The following is a 22,075-nucleotide window of genomic DNA, read 5'->3' on the forward strand; positions in this document are numbered from 1 at the left end:
AAAGACAATAGAGGCTCTAAAATGGAGAGAAAAACGTTGCTTTTCTTTCCGGAACTATCTGGCCTTTGGTAAGAAATAGCAATTGTCTCTGTAAGTAGAGGGGTTTTTGAGAGTACAGATTCAACATCCTTATTAGGAATTTGAAACAGGTTGGTGTTTTGGAGGGTGCCTTAACATTCATCAGTAGAAGTTTAAAGATTAGTCAGTGAATGGTGCATTTCCTCCCACTCAAAACCCACAGGAGTGTGTCTGTGTTATTAGTCTTGACATATTTTCTAATCCATTATCTTGTGAATTAGCAGAGCAGAGTACACCCTCTGGAACAGGCAAGCTTGATGCACGCAGCAGTGGACTCATGGAGATTCCTTGGCTGGCCAGGAAGAACTGTTATCCAATCTAATCCAATCTCCTGTAAAATTCTGCAGTTATCTTTTAATCAAGCCAAATAATTTTGGACTATACTAACACAGAACTTTCAGAAAAACCTTTAACATTCATTAGGGTATGTCAGGGTACAATCCATCACTGTTCTTTGGACTAGGTTACATCTGCCTAGCTCAAACTCATACTACACTCCAATTTGGACAGAGTTGGTAAAGGGATATACTCCAAGGCAATTAAACAAGAAGCAATTCCCTAGTCTTGCAAAAGAAGGATCATTATGATACTAGTCTGTGATTTTCTATGTGCATACTAAAGAGAGGTACTAGGAGTTTGTTTGGAATCCTCAGTAACAAAATCTATTCTTTATCTGGTGTTCTGTGAGTAGTCTAAGCCAATACAGTTAATAGGATGAACTTCAAGTTAACTAATTGCAATATTCATGAGAAATGAGGCACGAGACACGTGATTGATGAGCTTTTGAATCAGATACAGGCTAAGAACTGAGCTAGGTGGGAAGAGTTAGTGCTGTGAATCCTTGCAGTACCAGGGTCATGCAAGCCTTCAGCAGTCCTAACACCATTTTCTTTCCTCTAATACTCTTGGTCATATACCCAAAGCTACCTGCAAAGCACAGGTCTCCAGCCATAAACTCATGGAAATAGATAGGAAGAAAATAAGCCTAATTGAGAGCTAAAGTTTAAAAAAAGTATGTCTACTGGAAGCAGGAGGAGTTAAGTCATCAGCCTACACTGACTACTGACATGTGAGTCTCAACTAGGAGAAAAATAAACTCTGCTTTCTCAGAAGGGTTGTTACAGCAAACAGTAGGATCTTGAGGCAATGAGGGCCAAAGGAAATAGAGTAAGAAGAATTAAGAAAAGATATTTTCAAAATTGAATAAGTCCCTAGAAAAAGTGTTTTTCTCAATTAGATTGTTTTGGAATTAAAAACAAATGAAGAATTGGCTAAGAAAAACAAGAGTTGTGCTAGAAACTGAGAAATTGCAATAAAAATCAAGCACTTTTTGAGATTCTGAAAAAGGTTTATCAATGTTTTATAAATAAGGCTTAATGCGGTGGACAAAAGACTCATGCTACTATCTCTGAGTGAATAAAGAGAGAGAAGGCAGACAGACTTCCAGCAGAGCAGATGAGACAGCCAGCAATATTGCATCATTTCACCATGGTGTTGAAACATATTCAGAAGAAGGTCCAAATCAGGAACTGTTGCAAAAAGTCCAAGTCTGTTTTCTGGTGTCCAGAACCACAAACTGCATGAGCTAGCAAGCAGAGTGAAAGAGAAGGAAGAAATTTTGCTGGTACCATGGTAACAGAGTCAGCCCTTTGCCTAGGGACAGCTGAAGAGACCTCTGAGAGTTTTCTGGGTCAGGATTTAACGGAGAGACCAACATGAGTGATGTTTGGGTGTCTGCAACAGACATGGTGATTCATTAACGGAACAGTCGATGGGAACGAGCTTCCCTTAGTAAGTTTGCATTGGGAGAAGCAGCTGAGAAGGTTGTGCTGCCATCAAAGGGACCTGAACAGGCTGGAGAACTGGGCAGAGAGGACATTCATGAAGTTCAGTGAAGGAAAATGCAAGGCCCTGCACCTGGGAAAGAATAACCCCATGCACCAACACAGGCAGAGGCTGAATAACTGGAAAGCAGCTTTTCTGAGAAAGACACTGGGGCCCTGGAAGACAAGCTGACCATGCACCAGCAATGTGTCCTTGTGGCAGGGTAGTCCAACAACATTCTGGGCTCCATTAGGCATAGTGGTGCCAGCAGAGGTCTTTGTGCCCCTGATCAGTACTGGTGAGAGCACACCTGGAGTGCTGGCTCCCTGTACAAGAGAGACATGGATGTTCTGGAGCAAGTTCAGCAGAGGGTCATGAATGTGATCAAGTGCCTGAAACAGCATCTGAAATAGAAGGGGAGGCTGAGAGGGCTGTGACTCTTCAACCTGGTCAAGAGACAGGTCAGGGAGATCTTATCACTGGGTATCAATACCTGATGGGAAGATATGAAGAAGATGGAGACAGACATTTCTCAGTGGTGCCCAGGTACAAAAGAAACACGAGCAGTAACAAATACTCTCACAATAGGAAAATGGAAAGACTAAGTGACCTCGCAGTCCTGTTATTGAGCTGAAGCCTCAGTAACAGTGGCTCCATACTTCTTTTCTCAGCCAACAGATCTCAGTTTGGAAACTACTGTACAGTTCCCGTAAAAGGCACAGGAAGTGACTGTATGGCATCACTTCTTGCTACACAAACTGAGCAGCTGTGTTCAGAAAAATATTTGAAGATTCTTCACCATAAAGGCATTATGAGACTTTAGCCTGGATGACTTTGCCTGTCTATGAATAGTATAGGCCAACAAAGTTAAGCACTTCCTCAAGCATGGACTTCTGTGCTTGTGAATAAGCCAGTGCTCAGCATAAGCTTTAGGTCTGCCTTGTCCATCAAAGAAGCTCTGGTCATGTTTCCTTCAAGTTTGTTCCCCCTGCTTCCCATGTCTGCCTCACGCCACAGAGACTAACCCATGCAAGTGATCTAATTAATCCCTGTAGCATGGACAATGGTTTTTAAAGTCAAGCCTCAGTGATTTACAGGAAGTGCCCTTGACAAAAATTAGTACCCCATTAACCTATGTTGGTACTTCTTTTTTTTTGTGGGGTTTAAACTGATACTGTCCTTTGTAGCTGCCAACATGTAAGCTTCACTATTTACCCCTATAAAATCTAATCAAATCATTAAACAGTGACAAAACAGAGCCTGAAAAGAGATTTTTCAAAGCTACAAAATAACAAATTTAGGATTTTATTTCAAAGCTTCCTAATACCAAAATACCATGCTGGTTTTTGCTGGGGCAGAATTAATTGTATTCACAGTGACTAGTACAGGGCTGGTTTGGATTTGTGCTGAAGACAGGGTTGATATAGAGATATTTTTGTTATTGCTGAGCAGGGCTTGCACAGAGCCAAAGCCTCTTCTGCTTCTCATACTGCCATGGCTGGCAAAGGAAGCTGGAGGTGCACTGGAGGTTGGGAGGAGACACAGCCAGGACAGGTGACCCCAATTGACTAAAAGCATAGAAGGAGGAAAGGGGGGGCATTTGGATTGATGGAATTTGTCTTCCCAAATCACCATTACACGCGATAGGGCCCTGCTGTCCTGGAGATGGCTGAACACCTGCCTGCCCATGGGAAGCAGTGAATTAATTCCTTGTTTTGCTTTGCTTGTAGGAGTGGATTTTGTTTTCCCTGTCTTTATCTCAACCCACAATGTTTCTGGCTTTTGCCCTTCCAATTCTCTCCCTAATCCTGCTGGTGGGGGAGTGAGCAAGCAGCTGTCTGAGGCTTGGTTGCTGACTGGGGTTAAACCACATCACTTTCAATAATTAGTCCCCAAATAATCAATTTCCACAGCAATAAGGATTAATGAGTATTCAACACAACACTGTAATTCTTCTCCACAGAAGTGGTTTATGTTGCTTTTAGAAGTTTCAATACACATAGTTTCAAATAAACAATCCTTTTAAAGTGTCTTACACACTGAATGACAAGATAAAAAAAAAGAAACTTTGTAGGAAGTTCTTCTATTGATATCAATTATCAGTTAACAAATGATGTGAGGATGAATATTTGTGGTTTAGTCTTCCAAATGTTCCAGTGTTGTAATTAATGTGATGTGTTCATATTTCAAATATAACCTGTGACTGAGAGATTAATGAAATAATTTTTTAATATATTAATTGCAAAGTTGAAATATATAGCATAAATGGAGTTTGGATTTGCCCTCTTATCATCTAGCTTTTCAACTTCAGTACTGTTCATTTCTAAAAAAGGAAAAACTTGGAAGATAAGTAGAAAAACTACCCATCTATCAAAATTAAGGGAAACACAAACAAATGGTGACTTTAAAAACAATTATCAGTCAAGTAATCTGCTCAGAACTATTTTTTTCTTCAAAATACAAAAATATGAGTCGAAGACATCTCCATATTTTTAATGTAAATGGCATTCTCATCTTAAAACATTTTGGGATTGGTATTTTTTTAATAAGAGATTATGTGTAAGCATCACTCTAAAGCAAAAGGAAGGCACATGTTTCCCAATTGTCTGTTCCTAAAAACCACTGAATATTCATGCTGCAGTGTCAAACAGAGTTTAATAACCATGCTGCTGCTGAGAGCTTGGATGAATTTGCCTTACGGCATTTATACAGGAAGAACAGAAAGGTTCACTTTTCATTCCTTTTTGACTAAGCCACAGATTCCAAGTGAAATCACATAAGATACTCCTGTATGTCAAGTTTTCATCAGGGCTGGGGTTAAGCTTTGTTATGTTAATAGCTCAAACCATAAAGCTTAACTGACCTTTAATCACAGTGGTTTCCACCAGTGTAGCTTTCCCAGTCATTTCCTTCTGATTCTCACGATGCACCAAATCATTTTGACAACTAACTTGCAATTCCAAAACATCAGCAGCTTGGTCTGAGCACAATTTCTTGGTGGTGTCTATGCAGAAATTCTGAAATTACATAGAACAGCACATTAACTTTCCATGTAAATTCTTATTCCAAACTGATGTGACATGCAAGAGCAACATTCTTTGGCTTATTTCTGTGAGTTTTAACTACAGATCTTTCTGTTTGTCAAAATCAACAATGACATTTACCACAGAGCTTGTCTTTCAGGCATGTACATCACAAAATAACATGACCAGGAGGCACTCTAGGTGAAGAGATTACCTCTAAAACACATTTCCAGTCTTTCTTTTCCTTTTTATTTTTGGCTATATGGAGTCACACAAGCAAAGGAGATTTATGAATCCCTTTTGGTTGATTCAGATTACTTTCTGATTAACTGTTTTTATTGTATCGATTCTTCATTTAATGTGTTCTGTTATATATTACATCACAAATTCATATAAAGTCTGACATTTCAATTACACTTACCCAGTAACATTCATAGCATAGTATAGTTAGATGATGGGAACTGGCAATTATGGAGTTATTAATTATAATTTTATTACATTGGAAAAAGTATGTTATATGGCTGCAATACTTGCATCCCTTGAAATTCAAGCTTCATAAACACCTTTCCATAATTATGTTGCTTTATTTTTAATTCTGAGGTATTTATGTCACAAATACTTTCAGTCAAATATGTATATTTTAGCTGTGTAAGTAACAGTCAATTAAAAGTGTCAAAAATATATCTTTGGTGAAGCTCTACAGTAGCTGCAGTGTAGGTACAGACCAGTTGCAATCATTATACCGGGTTATATATTTTAAGAAATAATCAGTATAGATTTTCCATTCAAAATCAAATGCAGATTTTTTCCTTAGCTATGACAAAGCCCACCCTATTCAAAGAGATAAGGTCATGTTGGTAAATCTGACAGTAGCTACACAGTAATAGAATCTGATCTTTTCAGAATCAACCCACAATTTGCGAAAGCACAACATGAGCCCACATTTTGTGACAATTTGCCCTTTTTGAAAAAATATATCAGCTAGCAACAAAAGAAGTCACTGGTAATAGAAATAGAAAATTTGGAAGAGTATATTAAGGAAAAAGATGAGGATGAAATCTATAAAACGTAGGGATGATTTTCCCCAGTGTGTGGGTCACAGCATTACACAAGTGGAATACCCTTATTTTCCAGTTAGAGGAATCTGTAGTATTTTTCTCCTTTTTCTAAAAAAACCCTGTGCAAGCTCAAGATACAGGGGTCAGTTGAGTTACAGTATTCAAAGCATGTTTGCGGTCTACAGGTCATGCAATGCTGGGTAATTCTTTCCTTGGTTGAAAGAGAGCCTCTGAGCCCCAGCAAAGTTTTAAGCCGTGATGTAATTCACAAAAAACTCAGGGACCTGTAAAAAAGAAATACAGCTAAGAAATATTTTGCAAAGAGGACAGAAAAGTCAGAAGAAATTCTTCACAGCAGGGAGTTAACCCAATGGAAAAGGCACTGTTCAAACTAGGACTAGGCTCAGTGTGTTGTGGAATACGTACACTGAGGCTGCAGGATCTTTAACTTTCTTTCACAAGCACATCATGGCCTTTCTTTCATCTCCTTTTCTTGATCCTCTGGACCTAAACATGCATGTATACCCCACCTCTTTGTTGCCAGACTGCCCCAATTATATGAACACTCACTTTTTAGGCAGTTATTGGGAAATGTCCACTTTTGGCTTGGGGAAAATAAATGGCTAAATAACCATGTTTCAGAGCTGTCACTAAATTAGTCCCATCCTTGGTATCATTCATACCTGTTTATCACAAATTAAAGGTCTTGGGAAGGGTAGGGTAGATTTATTATTCACAGGCAGATTATACCTGTGTTCCAGTTGTTTGGCATACTTAGCACACAGAAAGCTTTCACTTAATGGTCAACTTTCAGGGAAGAGTGGAACTTTAATTTAAATAGTAGACATTAAAAAAAGTTGGGTTTTTTTTAATAAAACATGAAATCTCTTATTTTCTAGTCAGCTCCTTATTTACCCTATTAATACTCACAATCAATATAATGTATGAGTATGTTGAGTTTATTTATTTTGCATTGCCTTAACTAATTAAAAACAGGGCTTGGTATCAAAATAGAAAGATCCCCTCATTAAGAAAAATGTAGTTGGATTTTGTGCTAATCTTATAATTCATCAGCAAAATCACACACTGTGAAAAATAGTTACCTGGGGCACCTTGCAAGCAAATTAAAATATGCAAAATGCAAACATTGAAAAACAAATAGGATTACAGAAAATTAATGTCGCATCACTTTATGCTGAAATCTGATAGTGTTTTAACATCCTTAATAGCACTATAGGTAACAATTATACTGGAGACCAACAAAGATAAGTTGCTTTTTTAAAACTATAACAGTGAAGTCTTACAGTTGTCTTTCAAATACTTGGCAGCACAGAATTACTATCTAGGCAGAGTCATTATTCCACTAATTTAAAGAAGTCAGGATATCAGCCATGATTTTCAATAGTTACTGCCAGAAAAAACACTAATTCAATTAAAACCTCATAATCTGGGCTGCAGTCATTTGTTAGACTACTCAGGGGAAACCCCAAATCTTAGCATCTGGAAAATAAAACCAACAGCTACAGGTGCATGACCTAAAAATTTTACAGCAGTGGCTAAGAATTGCCCATTACGTCTTCAGGTTAGCTTGTGGTCCAGGAACAACTCAGGAGTCAGATCACAAAGCCGTAAAGGTAAATGAGTCCATGTGTGCACAGTGCCTCTCAGGAAATAGGAGGTGTTATGTCAAACAGGATAAATACAAAAAAGTGTGAGAGGTAACGTGGGAACTAAAGGGCTGGAGATGCATCACTTTAGTAAGAACAGAAGTTTCAGAATTCAGCAGAAGCTGTAAATGAGTGCAGTGTTTGCCAAAGGTACAGGTACTGAAAACATTGCAGTAGCAAACTGAGGATCAGAGCAAGCAGTTTGAATTTGTTTCCCTTGAGTATCTGAGGAGTTTAATGCACTGCATCTCTGTGTGTGTATGTGAGCTCTCTTCTGCAAGCAAGGCTTCCCTCTGCTTGTCTGCTTCAGGAACAGTGAAATCTGACAATAGTTCTCATTCTTATGAGTGGCAATGGACAAACAGTAATGCTTTTCCTATCTACAGCCACAGTCGCACAAAACCTCTTCCCAAAATGCCCATTTCCCCTGCAATATAAATGTCTGCTCCTATCCTCTTCTCACAGTTCCAATCTGTGCTCTCCTCTGACTCAAAAAATTTGGGCTATGAACAATTGTATCCATGTGAATATTTTTTTTCATTACTGTGTCTAATTTTTTTAAAAACTCATTTACATTTCTGTTATCCATATCATGTGGCAAGGAGTTCCAGAGTTTATTTCTGCACTGAAATTTACTTTGGGTTGTGAGGTTTCTTTTTACTGCCTTAACTCATAATTTCATGCTGCTGCTCTAATCCCTCCCCATTAATTTTCTTCCATCATTCAGATTTTTACTCCTTTTCTTGAGTCTCCTTTTCTTTAGGTAGAAGAGTTTCTGGTCTTTAATCTTTCCCCTTACAAGCGTCAAATTATAACTCATGATATACTGACTCTGGAAATTCCTACTCCTTTGCAAGATAAAACCCAAAAATACTGAAGGCAATCCCTATTCCACACATGCTTCAGACAGCAGTAGTTGGTCACAACTACTCAAAATGCCCATAAAATAACAGGGAAGTTCTTAAAAAAACCATATAAATTAAAACCCCAAAAACCCCAACCAACCAACCAAAAAACCCACAAAAATCTCCCACAAAACCCACCAACAACAAAACCACAAAACAAACAAACAACATAAACCCCCCATCAACTCTGGAGGTGCCCAGCAAAATTGTTGTAGCCACTGAGATAGAACAGAAGAAAGAGAAGCGAAGCGCAAGTAAGAAGAAAGGCTTTTAAATCTGGTTACAAAAAAAGAAAATAATACGTGTGTTCATAATTCACATTATTGTTTGGTTGCATTTTTTAAAGGAAAGAACGCCTCAACAGCATCTAGAACATTCAGAGTAAAGAAGGAAACAACATTTGTTTAAAGTACAGAAAAATGTGGGAGTAAATATGAAACCAACAGCTGTCATAGTCTCTGAAAATGTGGTGAGAGATGTAGTGGCATAAACCAATCCGACAAAACGATGCTTTTCCAGACTGAAAGTCAAGCTGTTATGTGATTACAAATGACTCTAGTGAAGAGGAGTACTCATTTGCTGGAGCAATCAGTGCCGGACATGGCATGACACCTTTGGAGTACATTATTACAAGTCACCCATGCTAGTAGATACAGATCATAAACCTTTTACTGCAGTTTTTAAAGACAGCTTGGAGTGGCAATCTTTACAACCATCAGGAAACCAAGCCAAAGCTCTGGATACACATTTTTTGCTTTGGCATATACTGCATGGGTATATTTATCTCTAAAATGCTTAATTGCTGCATGCACCTTTCCACCAGAAGAAAAAGGTGTATACATAGATTGAAAGTGTGATGAATGATTTCACTGTCCAAACACAGACAAAAAAGACAATTTATCCCCACAAGCTGCATACGACAGTTCTGCAAGAGCATCACACAGCACTGTATTCACTGGGAAGCCTAAACCAGGCTGGATGAAGTTTAAAATATTTTGCAGAATATTTTAAGGAAATTGTGAGAGAGAGTGGTAGAGAGAGACATATCAGTATTCATAGTTGCTGATTTATAGAGAAGACTTAATGAGCTTCTGTACCTACAGAATTACAACCTACCTACATAATTTTGCTCCCACATTCATTTTGCATGACTTTCTGCAGGAACAGTTTGGAACTACAGTGGATCAGAAAAGAATGTCAGATTTTGTTTCCCATGTAGTATCAGCCAGAGTAAATGCTATCACATTCAGAGCCTTAGACCATCCTGAGACACAGATGTGAATTACTTTCTGAATTGCAAGAGCATACACTGGAGTACATTCTGGAGTAACTACATTGGTCAGATTTGCACCAATGCTCATCATCAGGGGATCCCCCTTCTATTCCCATCTGGCAGAACCCCACCCAGAGTACTGCACCTAGCTCTGGGGCCCCCAACATAAGAAGAACGTGGATCTGCTGGAGCAGGTCCAGAGGAGGGCCGCAAACATGATCTGGATCACCTTTCCTATGAAAACAGACTGAGAGAACTGGGGTTGTTCAGCCCGGAAAAGAGAAGGCTCTGGGGAGACCTTCTGGCAGCCTTCCAGTACTCAAAGGGAGCTTACAGTAAAGATCAGGAGGGGCTCTTTATCAGGTAGTGAAGTGATAGGACAGGGGGAATGGTTTTAAACTGACAGTGAGTAGGTTTAGATTAGATATTAGGAAGAAATTATTTCCTGTGAGGGTGGTGAGGCTCTGGCACAGGTTACCCAGGAAAGTTGTGGGTGCTCCATCCCTGGAAGTGTTCAAGGCCAGGTTGGAATGGGGTTTGAGCAGCATGGTTCAAGGGTAGGTGCCCCTGCCCATGGCAGGGGGTTGGAACTAGATGATCTTTAAAGCTACTTCCAAAGCATTCTGTGATTCTATGAGAATATATTTCACGTACTGTATGACTAGAAATCTGAATGCGTGCTCTTACCTAATAGGTGGGAAACACAAATTTGAATAATGGGAACACACATATGGGAACTGCTGACACGTCTCAAAATCTGTATTATTATGGTAGACAATTAGGATTGATTTATTTCACTTGAAAAGAAACAATTACCTTTGGATTATTATTCACTTGTGTCCCAAGGTAGCCTTCTTGAATGATCTATTGGCAAGCCAACTTACCTTGCACATCAAGGTAATTTTTACAAGGACACAGTGTACCCATAGCAAAGGGTACTGACAAGGGTCTATGATCTTGTAGCTAAGAATTTTAACCGCCTTCCCCATTGCACTGATTCCAGTACATGATATCAAGTCTTCATTTTCCACGGTCCAATGGAGTGTGGAAAAGGAGAAGAGCTTGTTAGAAGATACTTCAGAAAGGCCATGGGCAATAAGGAGGATCCTCATTTAGCCTTATTAATATACAGAACGAGAGTTCTTTGGAGAATTATTATTTGCCTGCAGGACTCATAAGATACTATAAACTGAAGATTAACTATTTTGACAAAGAAGGGGTCAAGGTTATATGGTTTCAAAGACAGAAACAAGTTGTATTCATTTGTGAGTTATTCTCTGCTTAAAAGAGAAAAAACACAAGACCAAATTAAATTTTGTGATCCAGATTCAAGTGCTTAATAATTTTCTTCCTCGCAAGGTACTTTCTATACATACAAAAAATATCACAATTAATTTGATTTTTATTGTCAGTAGTCTGGGTTTTATCATAGAATCATAGAATGGTTTGGGATGGAAAAGACCTTAAAGATCATCTAGTTCCACCCCCACTGTCATGGGCAGGGACACCTTCCACGAGACCAGGTTGCTCCTGCTTCTTTTCCCAGAGGTTAAAAAGGGGGAAATAATAAATAAAATCATTCTCGATTGTAGGCTAATGCTACTGTAAGCACACTCTAAGGGTTCTAACACTGTATTTAAACTCTTACGTTTTCCTAATAGTAGGGACAAGATCAGTTAAGCCCTCTCCAGAGTTTGAATAAGAACATTTGGATTTAAAACCAAAACAAACCAGAGCAGAAAGTCATGTCCCAGCCAGATCCATTTCGACAAAAATAAAAGAAAATAATGTACCAAGACGAATGGTCTTGGAGAAACCACCGGCACCGCATCCTGCCCGACGCGCAGTTTGTGAGCTGGGGCAGTGAGTGACATCCAGGCAAAAAGGAATAAGCGTGGAAGCGGGAGACGGGCACCGCTAGGGGGCTCCGCATCCCTCCTCATCCCTCCTCGTCCCGCCTCATCCCGCCACATTCTTCCTCGTCCCGCCTCATCCCGCCTCATCCCGCCTCATCCTCCCTCGTCCCGCCTCATCCCGCCGCATTCTTCCTCGTCCCGCCTCATCCCGCCTCATCCCGCCCGCATCCCTCCTCGTCCCGCCTCATCCCCCCGCATCCCGCCTCATCCCCCCGCATCCCGGCGCTCCGCCGAGCTCTCCCCCCGGAACGGGCTGCCGGGACCGCTGCTTAGCTGTGAAACCGAAAACCTGCCATCCCAACTCTCCTCCCACAGACTTCTCCTTCTGGTCCACCCCTCTCCGCCCGTTTGAAACTGCGCACAACAAATTTCGTGGTTGCGTCTGGGACTACGGAGAAAGAAAATACGCTTGATCAGATTTGATTAATGTTTGGGATGAAATGTGGTGAAACGTTAAGATCTTGTAATTTAAAGGGCTGAGGCTTAATAATTGCAGGGGGAGTAGCAAACAGTGAAAAAAGGGATCCAGCTGATAGGATGACCTTTAAAAAGGGCTGTGAACAGTACATGCTTTCTTAGGAAATTTTGCGAGGGCTTTAAGGAGGTAATGAAATACTGCCACTCTTCACTGACAGGTCCCACAGTTCAGGTAAATTTTCTGCAGCTGATGGAAACAAAATAAGTTGTCATCAATAAAAAAACCACACAAGAGTGTACTGCTATTGCATTCTACTGAAACTCTTTGCTTAGTTCAGAAATTTAGAGCCCCAAGATTTTAATTCTTAATCCAGTGACTTTCATGTACTCATTCACTGTTCACAGATTTGTTTAATCATTTGTTGAACGAATCTTCTTCTCCCTCAAAAAAGTTCCCAGAATAGTACTGATTATGTCTCAAGAGTCTTTAGAATGAAGTTTTGCTACCAAAGATCTTTTATATCTCTGGGTAACTGAAGCTGTCAGCCTCTTTTCCCCAGATATTCTTTCCCCTGCTCTGTGTGTGTACAAGCAAAAGAGAACAGAAAATGATGTTGGGCACCCTTGAGCAGCCTGGGATGAAACAATGCTGTATTAGCCAGCACAAAATCACCAGGCTTACACCTTCAGCTTTGTGTTAAAAATCAGAAGGGGTATTTAAAAATCTTTTAGCAATAGTTCAAATGCAAAATACAGAGCTGCATAATGCCCTCCCAGCTCCATTTCTTCCCTCTCCTTTCTCTGCTAAATACATAAAGGGGGAAGTGCTTGATCCCCCGTGCCTCAGAGCAGAGAACAGTTTTTTCATCTTTGCTGCAGTGTGATGATAATATTACATTTATTTTTGCAGTGATGTCTTTATGTTAGAGCTTGGCTTTTTTTCTAAGTGCTTAGCTTTAAACATCACTTTCTCTCTTCAACACACCATGCAGTGAAAGAAAAGTATTGTTTCCTGCATTTTACATGCGGGCAAATTGAAATGTGCTCTTTTCGACATTACTTCCAAAAGTGGGCAGGAACTGGTGAGGTGCCACCAGCTGTCACCTTTCTACACACCCTGGCTCTTCACTGGCCTGCCTTCCCTGCCAGCAGACACAGCAATTGCAGCCACACTTGCGAGCTCTCAGCTAAAGAAATTAGGCCCGGGCTGTTTCAGACTGGGCAAAGAAACTCAGTAAAAGTTTCAGATTAGGCAAGGAGACTGTGGAAATCCTGGTTTCCATGGCACTCACAACAGCCGTGAAAGGAAGCAAGAAGAGGACCCCATAGTTTCATAATGAGTCTGATGCCTTAACCCCAAGGCTGGCTTTGCTCTTCTCCTGGGCTCCCCACCCACTAAGCACTGAAGTTCTTGGAAGGAAAAAAGGATACACCTGAAGACCTAAGTTATTGAGGTCTACTTCTGTACTACGAATGCACCTCACCTTGGCAAATGGAACTGCTTGTTTGTTCAAAGGCTATGGAATGTTGTATTTTGTGCTATCACCACTTAAGCAGAAGATGCGAATTCTTTTCATTTGTCTTTAATGGAACATTAACTGGAAATATAATTACAAGGCAGAGCTAATTACCTGCAGGTTTGCCAAACTGCAGATGGAATCTACTCAACAGAGTGAAATCTGAATGCTGGAACTGATGTGAATGCAAGTGCAGTTTAGTGGGTGGAAAATTTGAATTGAAGCTAAATGAAAAGAGGAACGAAATTTCCTGTAACTCTTGACACAGGACTCCAAAGGAGGCAGCTCTCACTGCGCTGTTGTCCCATCTGTCTCTACCTCAGTCCTCAGATCTTCTCTGCCCACAAAAAATTAAATAACATCCACACTGGTTCAGGTCAAAATGCATCTCACAGAGTATTTTTATTTCACCCTTGCCTTAAGCAGACACCAAGGGAGAGTAAGAACAGAGCAAGTCAGGATCTGTTACATCCAAGTACACTCTCAGCCTCTTACTATTTCCAGCTCAGGGAATTTCCTGAGTTTGTCGTGGTTTGTCTATTAGTAACCCTCAAAGGGTCTCTCTTCCACATATTTGTCCAGTCTTCCCTTGAACTCCTGATCTGCTTCCAGCCTTGTTCTGACTCCCCTTAGTCTGGATGTATCCTGCCCTATTTCCTCTAATTGTGGTCCTGCAGAGAGTGGGGAGGGGAGGGAGGGGAGGAGTGAGATTTTTAAAATAAATTGTTTTCAGGCTCTTATTGCTTTGCTGGCCTTCCTAGCATGAGTCTGCAAGTCCAGCTGCAGAGCTCACCCTCTACTTCCTCCTACTGCATGACAGAAAACACTGTGCGCAGCAGACAGCAGCCTTGAGAAAGCAGCAGGACACTGAGTTGGTAGGAATTAAATACTTCAGACTGGATTCAGTCCTCCGATACTGGGTCTAAATCTGCCATCACTCCCTGTAATTTGAAAGCGTTATTCTGGATTTATTCAGTCATGGCTGAATTCAGCATCAGGCTTCTTGTTTTTCAAAATCATCTGGTTTCCAGCCTGTAGCAGGGAATGTAACAGCAGGAGTGACAGGAAAATGGGTTATTTTATTAGCAAAATGCATTCCTATTCTAAAGGTATTTCTGCAACGTTTAAATTCCTTCAAGAATTTTGCCTTCTCATACGCATATACACGTATAAATGTACACAGAGATATGAGTTTATAAATATTTCATCTTGCCCACTAGAAGCCAGCCTGTTTTGTCCAAAAGAAACTATTTTGCCCCATTTTTCACTTCCCTTTTTATTCTTTATTCTCTGACACGATTTCAAAGTTCTGACAATTAATTCCCTTGCAGCTGTGCTGAACTGCACACCGGTGATTAGCAAACCCTGCCAAGTCACAGGGGCCTTTGGTTTGTTGGCAACACTGAACCATGTCCTGTAAAGGATCTGAATTTTTCCTCATCAGAAGGGATGCTCACATCCTGATATTTTTGGCAAATTGGGAAGTGCCCACCCACTAGAAAAAAAATTCACTTCTGATTACACATACTTACCAAAACTATTAAAAGAAAACTTTTTGGTCTGTTTCTGGCTGTTGGAACTTTAGATTTTGAATTTCCTCAATTCATTACAGGGAGAAAAAATGAAGGGAAGGAAAGGCTTTCAAGACCATTTACTTACAGGGTATCAAAATGAAACTTTGTGATACCACTTCTGCCCACTTCTGCCTCCTGCCCCCACCCTGGCCTGAACCACCCTTTCTCCTAGGCACTGACTCTACTGGAGGTTGGAATTCTCTCCCAGAGGGAGGCAGTAGCCTGATCTACCCCAATACCAAGAGGCAAGAATGAGAATTAAATAGCCTCCTTTGCTCATAACTGCTTTCCATTGCTTTTGTTACATCCACTCCCTTTCTAGGTTCTCTCCAGAGAGCTGGGTTGTAGGACAGGCCTGGCACTTCAACAGTGTTCAGAGATATGCCTCAGAGGTGTTTATAAGGCCTTTTAAGCCCATTCAAAAAGAGACAGCTGAGAAGAGAGGATCTGTATAAATCTCAACCCATTATTTCCTGACTTACAGAAAAAAAAACCAACTGAAAAGTCATCCTAATAAGCAGCATGGAAAACACTGATGGTGGTACTTCACTCATACACTAGGAAATGTCAAATAGCAGAAGAAGGTTCATATTCAGTCATTTTACTTCACACCAAAAATACCCTGATAAAATCTTGGTTGTTACTTCCGCCATTCTGTAGATGACTCTAAGGACTGCACAATCTTAAAAGTAGATGTTGCTCATCCCCAGTTCATGTTCATTCATGTTCAATACATGTCCAGCTTCATGAAATAGTGTCTGAACTTGGCAGGTAGTCTAATGTACTGAACCAGTCCTTTTACACCACCTTTAAAGGTGGTTTAAAGGTTTAAAACCTTTATGAAAGACTCTATGTGCAGAAGACATTCTAAATGGTAAGTATCTGCATGTCCTAACCAAAAGAATGAAGTAAATAATTCCCATACGACATTTACACATTTACAGAACACAAGAAGACATCCAGGTTGGTGGGGTTTTAAGCACCATTGCAGCTGACTGGAACATTAAACAGTTATTGACATGGATAGTTCTGCTGTTAAATTCTGACCTGTCAGGGCATCCACAAATAATTTTCAGGGGGCTTTTCCACAATGACCACATATATACACCAGACAGAAGATTCCTTGAGCAAATAAATACTTGCTTGGTGGACAACTCTTTAAGCTATTAACACAGGGCAAAGAGCTGTGTATCTCTCATGAGTTTAATCAATAAGACCGCTTTGGTTTCCTCAGTCCACTGAATTACCTGGAGGATTTAGAAAATATTTTATTTCTGCAGCCTAAAATTTCATCTCAGTCAGTCTTTGAGCCAAGCTTAACTCTCCATTTGCTTTTCAGTTCAGCAGCCAGCCTTTAAAAATATAATGTTTTCTTCTCCTGAGGTTTAGTGCTCAACATTCAGATGGTCAGCTGGGTCTTCTTTTCTGATGTGAATATTTTCTTCTCAGGAGGTGGAAATTGAGATGCCTCTAAATAAGTTCAAAGAAGGTTTTAAAAGAGATTATTGTTACCTCAATCTTATGCCAGTCTTGAGAGGTAATATTTGCAGTTCTATTAATTGCACAAGAAGGACAATTTTCTCACTCTAACTAACAGTAAATAATCCAAACATGCAGGCAAGGCCTCCCCTCAACAACATGTGTTACGTGTCAGATTATCAACAAATAATTATGCCCCTCATTGCAGAAAAGTTTGCAAGCGATCTTGCAGGCTGCTCTCCCTATGAGAACCTCTCTACCGACTTGGTTCTCATGCTCTGGCTCCAGGAGCAAAAAAGCAAACGTGTCAAATCAAACTGGGAGGGTTGGCAACAGCAGGACTTTTTTCCTCAGATGAAATGACTGCTGACCTCCAACCTCCTATCATTTCCTTCATCTGGTTTGTGAAATGGGGGCAAGCAGGAGAGGAAGAATCTGGGTTCTTGGTTGCAGTGACAGGAGTTGGTCATTGTTGCCTCCAGAAACTGCCTGGCACTGCCAACCAGAAACAAAGAGCTTTGGGAAGAAAGACTCACCAAGCCCGATGTGAGAAGATATTTCTCTCTCCAGAGCTGTTATTTTCTGTGATTTTACCAAAATCTCAGCTTGTGGCAGTACAGTGCTGTGTAGGGGCACAGTAAGAGCAGGTGTAAAGTGTTCCAGCTCCGGGAAAACAAGGCTGTGCCTTTAGCCAGCTACCACGAGCACATTAGGACTGCTGTGGATCATGCAAGCAAAGAGGCAAGTGGCAGAAGTGAGGTTGTCCCAGCTGAAATAAAACGTCAAACCTGAAATTAGCCTGGCCAAGTTGCAGAAAGATGAGGTGGCTGGTGCTTGTTTCAAGATGGTTAAAAAATGGCTTGTGGAGAGTTTAGTGAAAGCAACACAAATTCGCAAAATCATTTGGCTGGTTTTGGCTGTTGTTGTCTTCTTGACCCAGTGTGAAACAGATTAAAGAAAAATATCTACCCGGCTGAAGAAATTAGTCTGTTAAAATGAGTGTGCATCCTTGTGTGAGTACAGCTACGCACGTTTCATTGTTTACGGAAGCAGAGCCTCAGAGGCCAACACATTCACACATACGTAAGTTTATTATGGTGAACAATCCCCTTTGGCAAGAGGAAAATCTCACCGTGGTCTTGTACAAGCCTAACAGCTGGCAAAGTCAGGACCTTGGAAACAATGTTTTCTACAGCAGTGTGTGTTTTCTAGCATGAAGGAAACTGAATAATGTATCAGAATAATGTATATAAATCTTGTATGTCTTAGACCAAAAGATATTCAGGGAAGAAACTGTATTTTCTCACAGATGAGGACAGTGTTTAACATATTGTGGGTGCTACCAAAATTCAAATAAAAAACAGAGAAAATAACTTGACATCATTTATTTATTTGCTTCTTTGCAAATATATAAGAAGACTGACAAGAATAAAGGAATGTACAGTTTGTTGTCATTAATTCTCTGGTTTAATAGTCTTTTATTTACTTAGGTGTACAAAACTTCAAACTGAAGAAAGGGCAGTCAATAACTAACTCATGTAAGCACAAGTTAACTATTGGGAGACAGCAAATGTTAGTTCAGACAGAAGATGTTAATTACAAAGCCTGAGAAGCCGAATTCACCCTAATCTTGTCAAGATAGAGGGGACAAGGATCATCTCAGAGACTGCTGAATCATTCCTCAAAGGACGACGCATGCCCAGGGAGAAAGGTGAAAAGTTCACTGAGAGGATGACTACCGGCCTTCATCAGAAAAGACCCCTGAGGAAGAGGAGAGGTCTTCCTCAGTGCGACCACCAGGACACACAGCGCATGCGTGGCCCATATGCTAATGACTTCCGAGAAATAATTTGTATAACCACACCTGTCCCAAGGAATGTGATGAATATTCATAATTTAACCCTTAATACTGTGTTGTAGAGAGCACCAGGTGTGTGTGTTTGGAGGAGCGATCCCCACACACCCAGCGCGCCGAATAAAGCAAATACCCACTTCTCTGACTCTGCCTCTGAAGTGTCTCCTGGCCCGGTTGTGGCGTGATTCAAAACCAACCAATTCATCTATGTTTTCTGGGTGCCTGGTGACATCTGAAAGCTTGTAAAAGTATTGCAGATCTCAGGTTAATCTCACCCTTCTTCACTTACTTCAGCTTCTTAGATAGCTAATAAGATCAACAGCAGGTGACACTGCATGTGACAATGGCTCTAGGGAGAAAATTCTCAAGTCTACCTGGAGCTGGACTGAAATCTCTCATTAATTTCACATGGATTATCAAAGAGCATCTGCGAGGTAGCAACAGTCTGTGGATGGCACAACCCTGCTTGCCAGCAGAAGCCTTCCCTTCAGCACTACTCATTTCCTAAGACATAAACTCCCAAATTATTCAATCCTGACTGTGAATTAAAAACCTGTGTCATAGGCAACCTGAGGGCACCCCCGATGCATCCTTTCAAGACAGAATTTATTGGGTCAGCAAGTTCTGACTCCTCCTAGCCCATTTGGCCACCTCTACAGCCAGCATGTTAGCAACAGGGAAACATACCTCGTGTGACAGTAACTGGCTCCCTTTTGAGGCCCCATTTTGCACTGGCAAACTGAAAAGAAGCTTTAATACAAGTGAGAGTTAGACCCAGGGAGGAGTAGGAAGCTACACTTACAGTGCAGATCTTTTTGAAGTCAGTGAGTTTTACTGTGTTCTGGTTTTAGCAAACCTTTGCAGGAGGTGGTCTGTGTGGTTTTGTGACCCAAAAGTTTCATTTTAGGTTTAGAGGGTGGGGTAAAAAGAAGACATTTGGAAAGAAACTGGGTGAAAGATTTACACATATCTTTGAAAGCTTCAAAAAGTTTTCACTGAACTACATGGTTTCTAGTTCAAAGTAGGATTTCACTGGAATTTTCCAGTAAAATTTCTAAGAGCTTGAATTTTGATCCATCAGAAATAAAGCAGAAATAAAAGATCTTGTATTTTGAACCACCTTATTTCACTATTTTTAGTAGTTTAACTTTTGCAGATTAACGTTTGTTGCATAAATATTTTCTGATGTCATAGAACTTAATATAGGTAAGATTGCAGTTACAAAGTTTCATACATTTTTCTCCCCAAAAAAGGCTTTGCAACATTCAAAAAGTGAAAGGATAAAAGCAGAGACTATTAAATATTCTTCTGATAAAAGCAGTATTACTGATAGAAATTTCCAGGTTAAAATAGTCCTCATCGCATTTCTCTTACAAACTTAAGAATATTCTTTATAGCAATTTCATAATGTAGCTATCTAAAACTTCTATATTAAGCCCTGGATTCAAGCAGGTATTCATTTTTTTTTGTGACTGTACAGGTACAATTGGTACATTGCTCCTGGCAGACTGGCAAGACAGCACACAGGAATTATCACATTTAACTGTAGATCAATGCCATGACTGCAACGATAAAATTGTAGGAAAATTGTACAGTAACTACAAGGTTTTATCAATCACTTTTAGCTCTGCAGTGGCACAGGGGAGAGGACAGATACTGAAGTAGGCTCTCTGTTGAGTACTTTTCATTAGTATACTCTGTTTTCTTACAGTCTTGCACATCCCTTACTCCCAATGGCTACTTTTCTCTTGCTTGTGATAAAAGTAGGGAAGTCAGCCCAGGTTCAAGTGAATACATCAGGGTCAATATTGCCTTTCCCCTTTTGGACCAAAAGGCTTATTTAGTTGTTTGTTATTTGCTAGAAATGCACCACAGGGACACTTAATAAAATCAGGATGTATCTTTCTTTTGTTTGGTAATTATTAGGTCACAGCCCTAAGTGGAAGACAAAGCTAAACTGAAGGTCTGTAGCAGATTTCCAATGTAGGCAGGTGTTCCTCTACTGAGCATGGTAGCTTTACAGAGGCATAAAATCAAGAGCCCAGTCAAATCCCAGTCTTCAACAGCTGATCGGATTTTAACAGTTAACGAATGTGTAGAGGCAGGAGTGGAGCCACACGCTTTTTCACTGCTGTGAACATGGCTTTATCAATGAAAATCAATTTATCAATGGCTGCAAAGTAATGTAAACCTTCAAAGCAGTAGTACAGAAGAGTAGGCTTTACTCTTTGTTAAAATATCTTCTTTTGCCCATCTCAAATTTTTCCTTTCAAAATTACCTGTTTAAAAGCATTTCTTTCATACCTGGCCAAAATTCTTCACTTCAGGCAGTTCCCTGACTTCAGCTCTCTCATGGCCATGGTAGCATTCAATGTTTTGGGCCAGGGAAACAGTAACACATATTGGTACTAAAGAATGCCAAGGATTTTGCTCCAAAGGAGAGCTAAATACAGTAGTTAACTGACATAGCATTTCTTCTTACCTGCATAAATTTCATTTCTCATAAAGGGAGGAAGAGGAGGGACTTCCAGGAGAGTAAGGTGGCAAATTTATTCTGGTTGTCAGTACAAAAGTGGACATCATTCAAGAAAGAGCTGCCTGGTGATGATCTCCAACTACTTCACTATTATTATTTTGCAAAATTCATACCTAATATTATTTCACAAGGCTATTTTAACACAGAACTTCTTCCTAAGGCTTGGTGGAGATGTATAGGGGCACATTACAAATTCATGATGGCTACATCCTTAAAAAATACTGTGGTTGCTGCAAATTTGTTTTGTAGGCTGACAGTTTGACAAACTTTGTATCTGGGATCTCAGTCTATTTTTTTCATCAAAAACTGCAGAGAAAAAGTTCTGCTCAGAGATTTAGTTCAGGACAAAACAGGTCTGTTAGCCAAGAAACCTTGCCACTAACCTGCTGAGTGACTGCAGGCAAGTCATCTGCTGTCTATTCCCTCTGACATGCGTTCGCCATCTATTTAGAACATAAGGATATCTGCTGGGATTGCCACTCACTGCGTGTTTCTGCAGGGCTCAGAGGCCTCAAGACCCTCACTCCACGTGGGCCTGTAGGTGATATGATGGCTATAAATATCTGTGCAATGGATTTTTACCATCATGCCATTTCCTAGTGGAATTTTATCTCATCCAAATATCCTACTCTTATTTTCCAGCGATCAGCCAAGGCAAGTCCCCAGGTGCGAGAAGCTCTCCAGCTGCCTAAAAATTGAAGCTGTCGAGAGCTGCAAGTATTAAATACCTCCCCAGGATCCTTATAGCTAGCAGTAGCCTTTTGTTCCCATCTCTTTTCATATTACCCTTATATAGTTCTCTTGTACTGCTGATAGCAACATGAAAAATTTGGAAAAAAATCAAGCTTGCTTTAGTCTTGACAAAACAGGCACATGCACACATCACAAATATTGATATATTTATAAAATATGTATTTTGAACATAGAATGATGTTCTAAATGAAGCAGAGGTC

General features: G+C 40.2%; 1 protein-coding gene across 2 annotated transcripts in view; it reads right to left on the minus strand.

The window, feature by feature from the left end:
* Nucleotides 1-22,075, minus strand: part of THEMIS (thymocyte selection associated) — an 81,331-nt gene that overhangs the window by 11,580 nt on the left and 47,676 nt on the right. For both annotated transcript variants that reach the window (XM_032101636.1, XM_032101635.1), the window contains one exon: nt 4,766-4,919. In XM_032101636.1, coding sequence (XP_031957527.1) covers nt 4,766-4,919 — 154 coding nt within the window. The remainder of the gene's footprint in view (nt 1-4,765; nt 4,920-22,075) is intronic.

This window comes from Corvus moneduloides, chromosome 3, assembly GCF_009650955.1.
Source record: "Corvus moneduloides isolate bCorMon1 chromosome 3, bCorMon1.pri, whole genome shotgun sequence".
NCBI classification, from domain to species: Eukaryota; Metazoa; Chordata; class Aves; order Passeriformes; family Corvidae; genus Corvus; species Corvus moneduloides.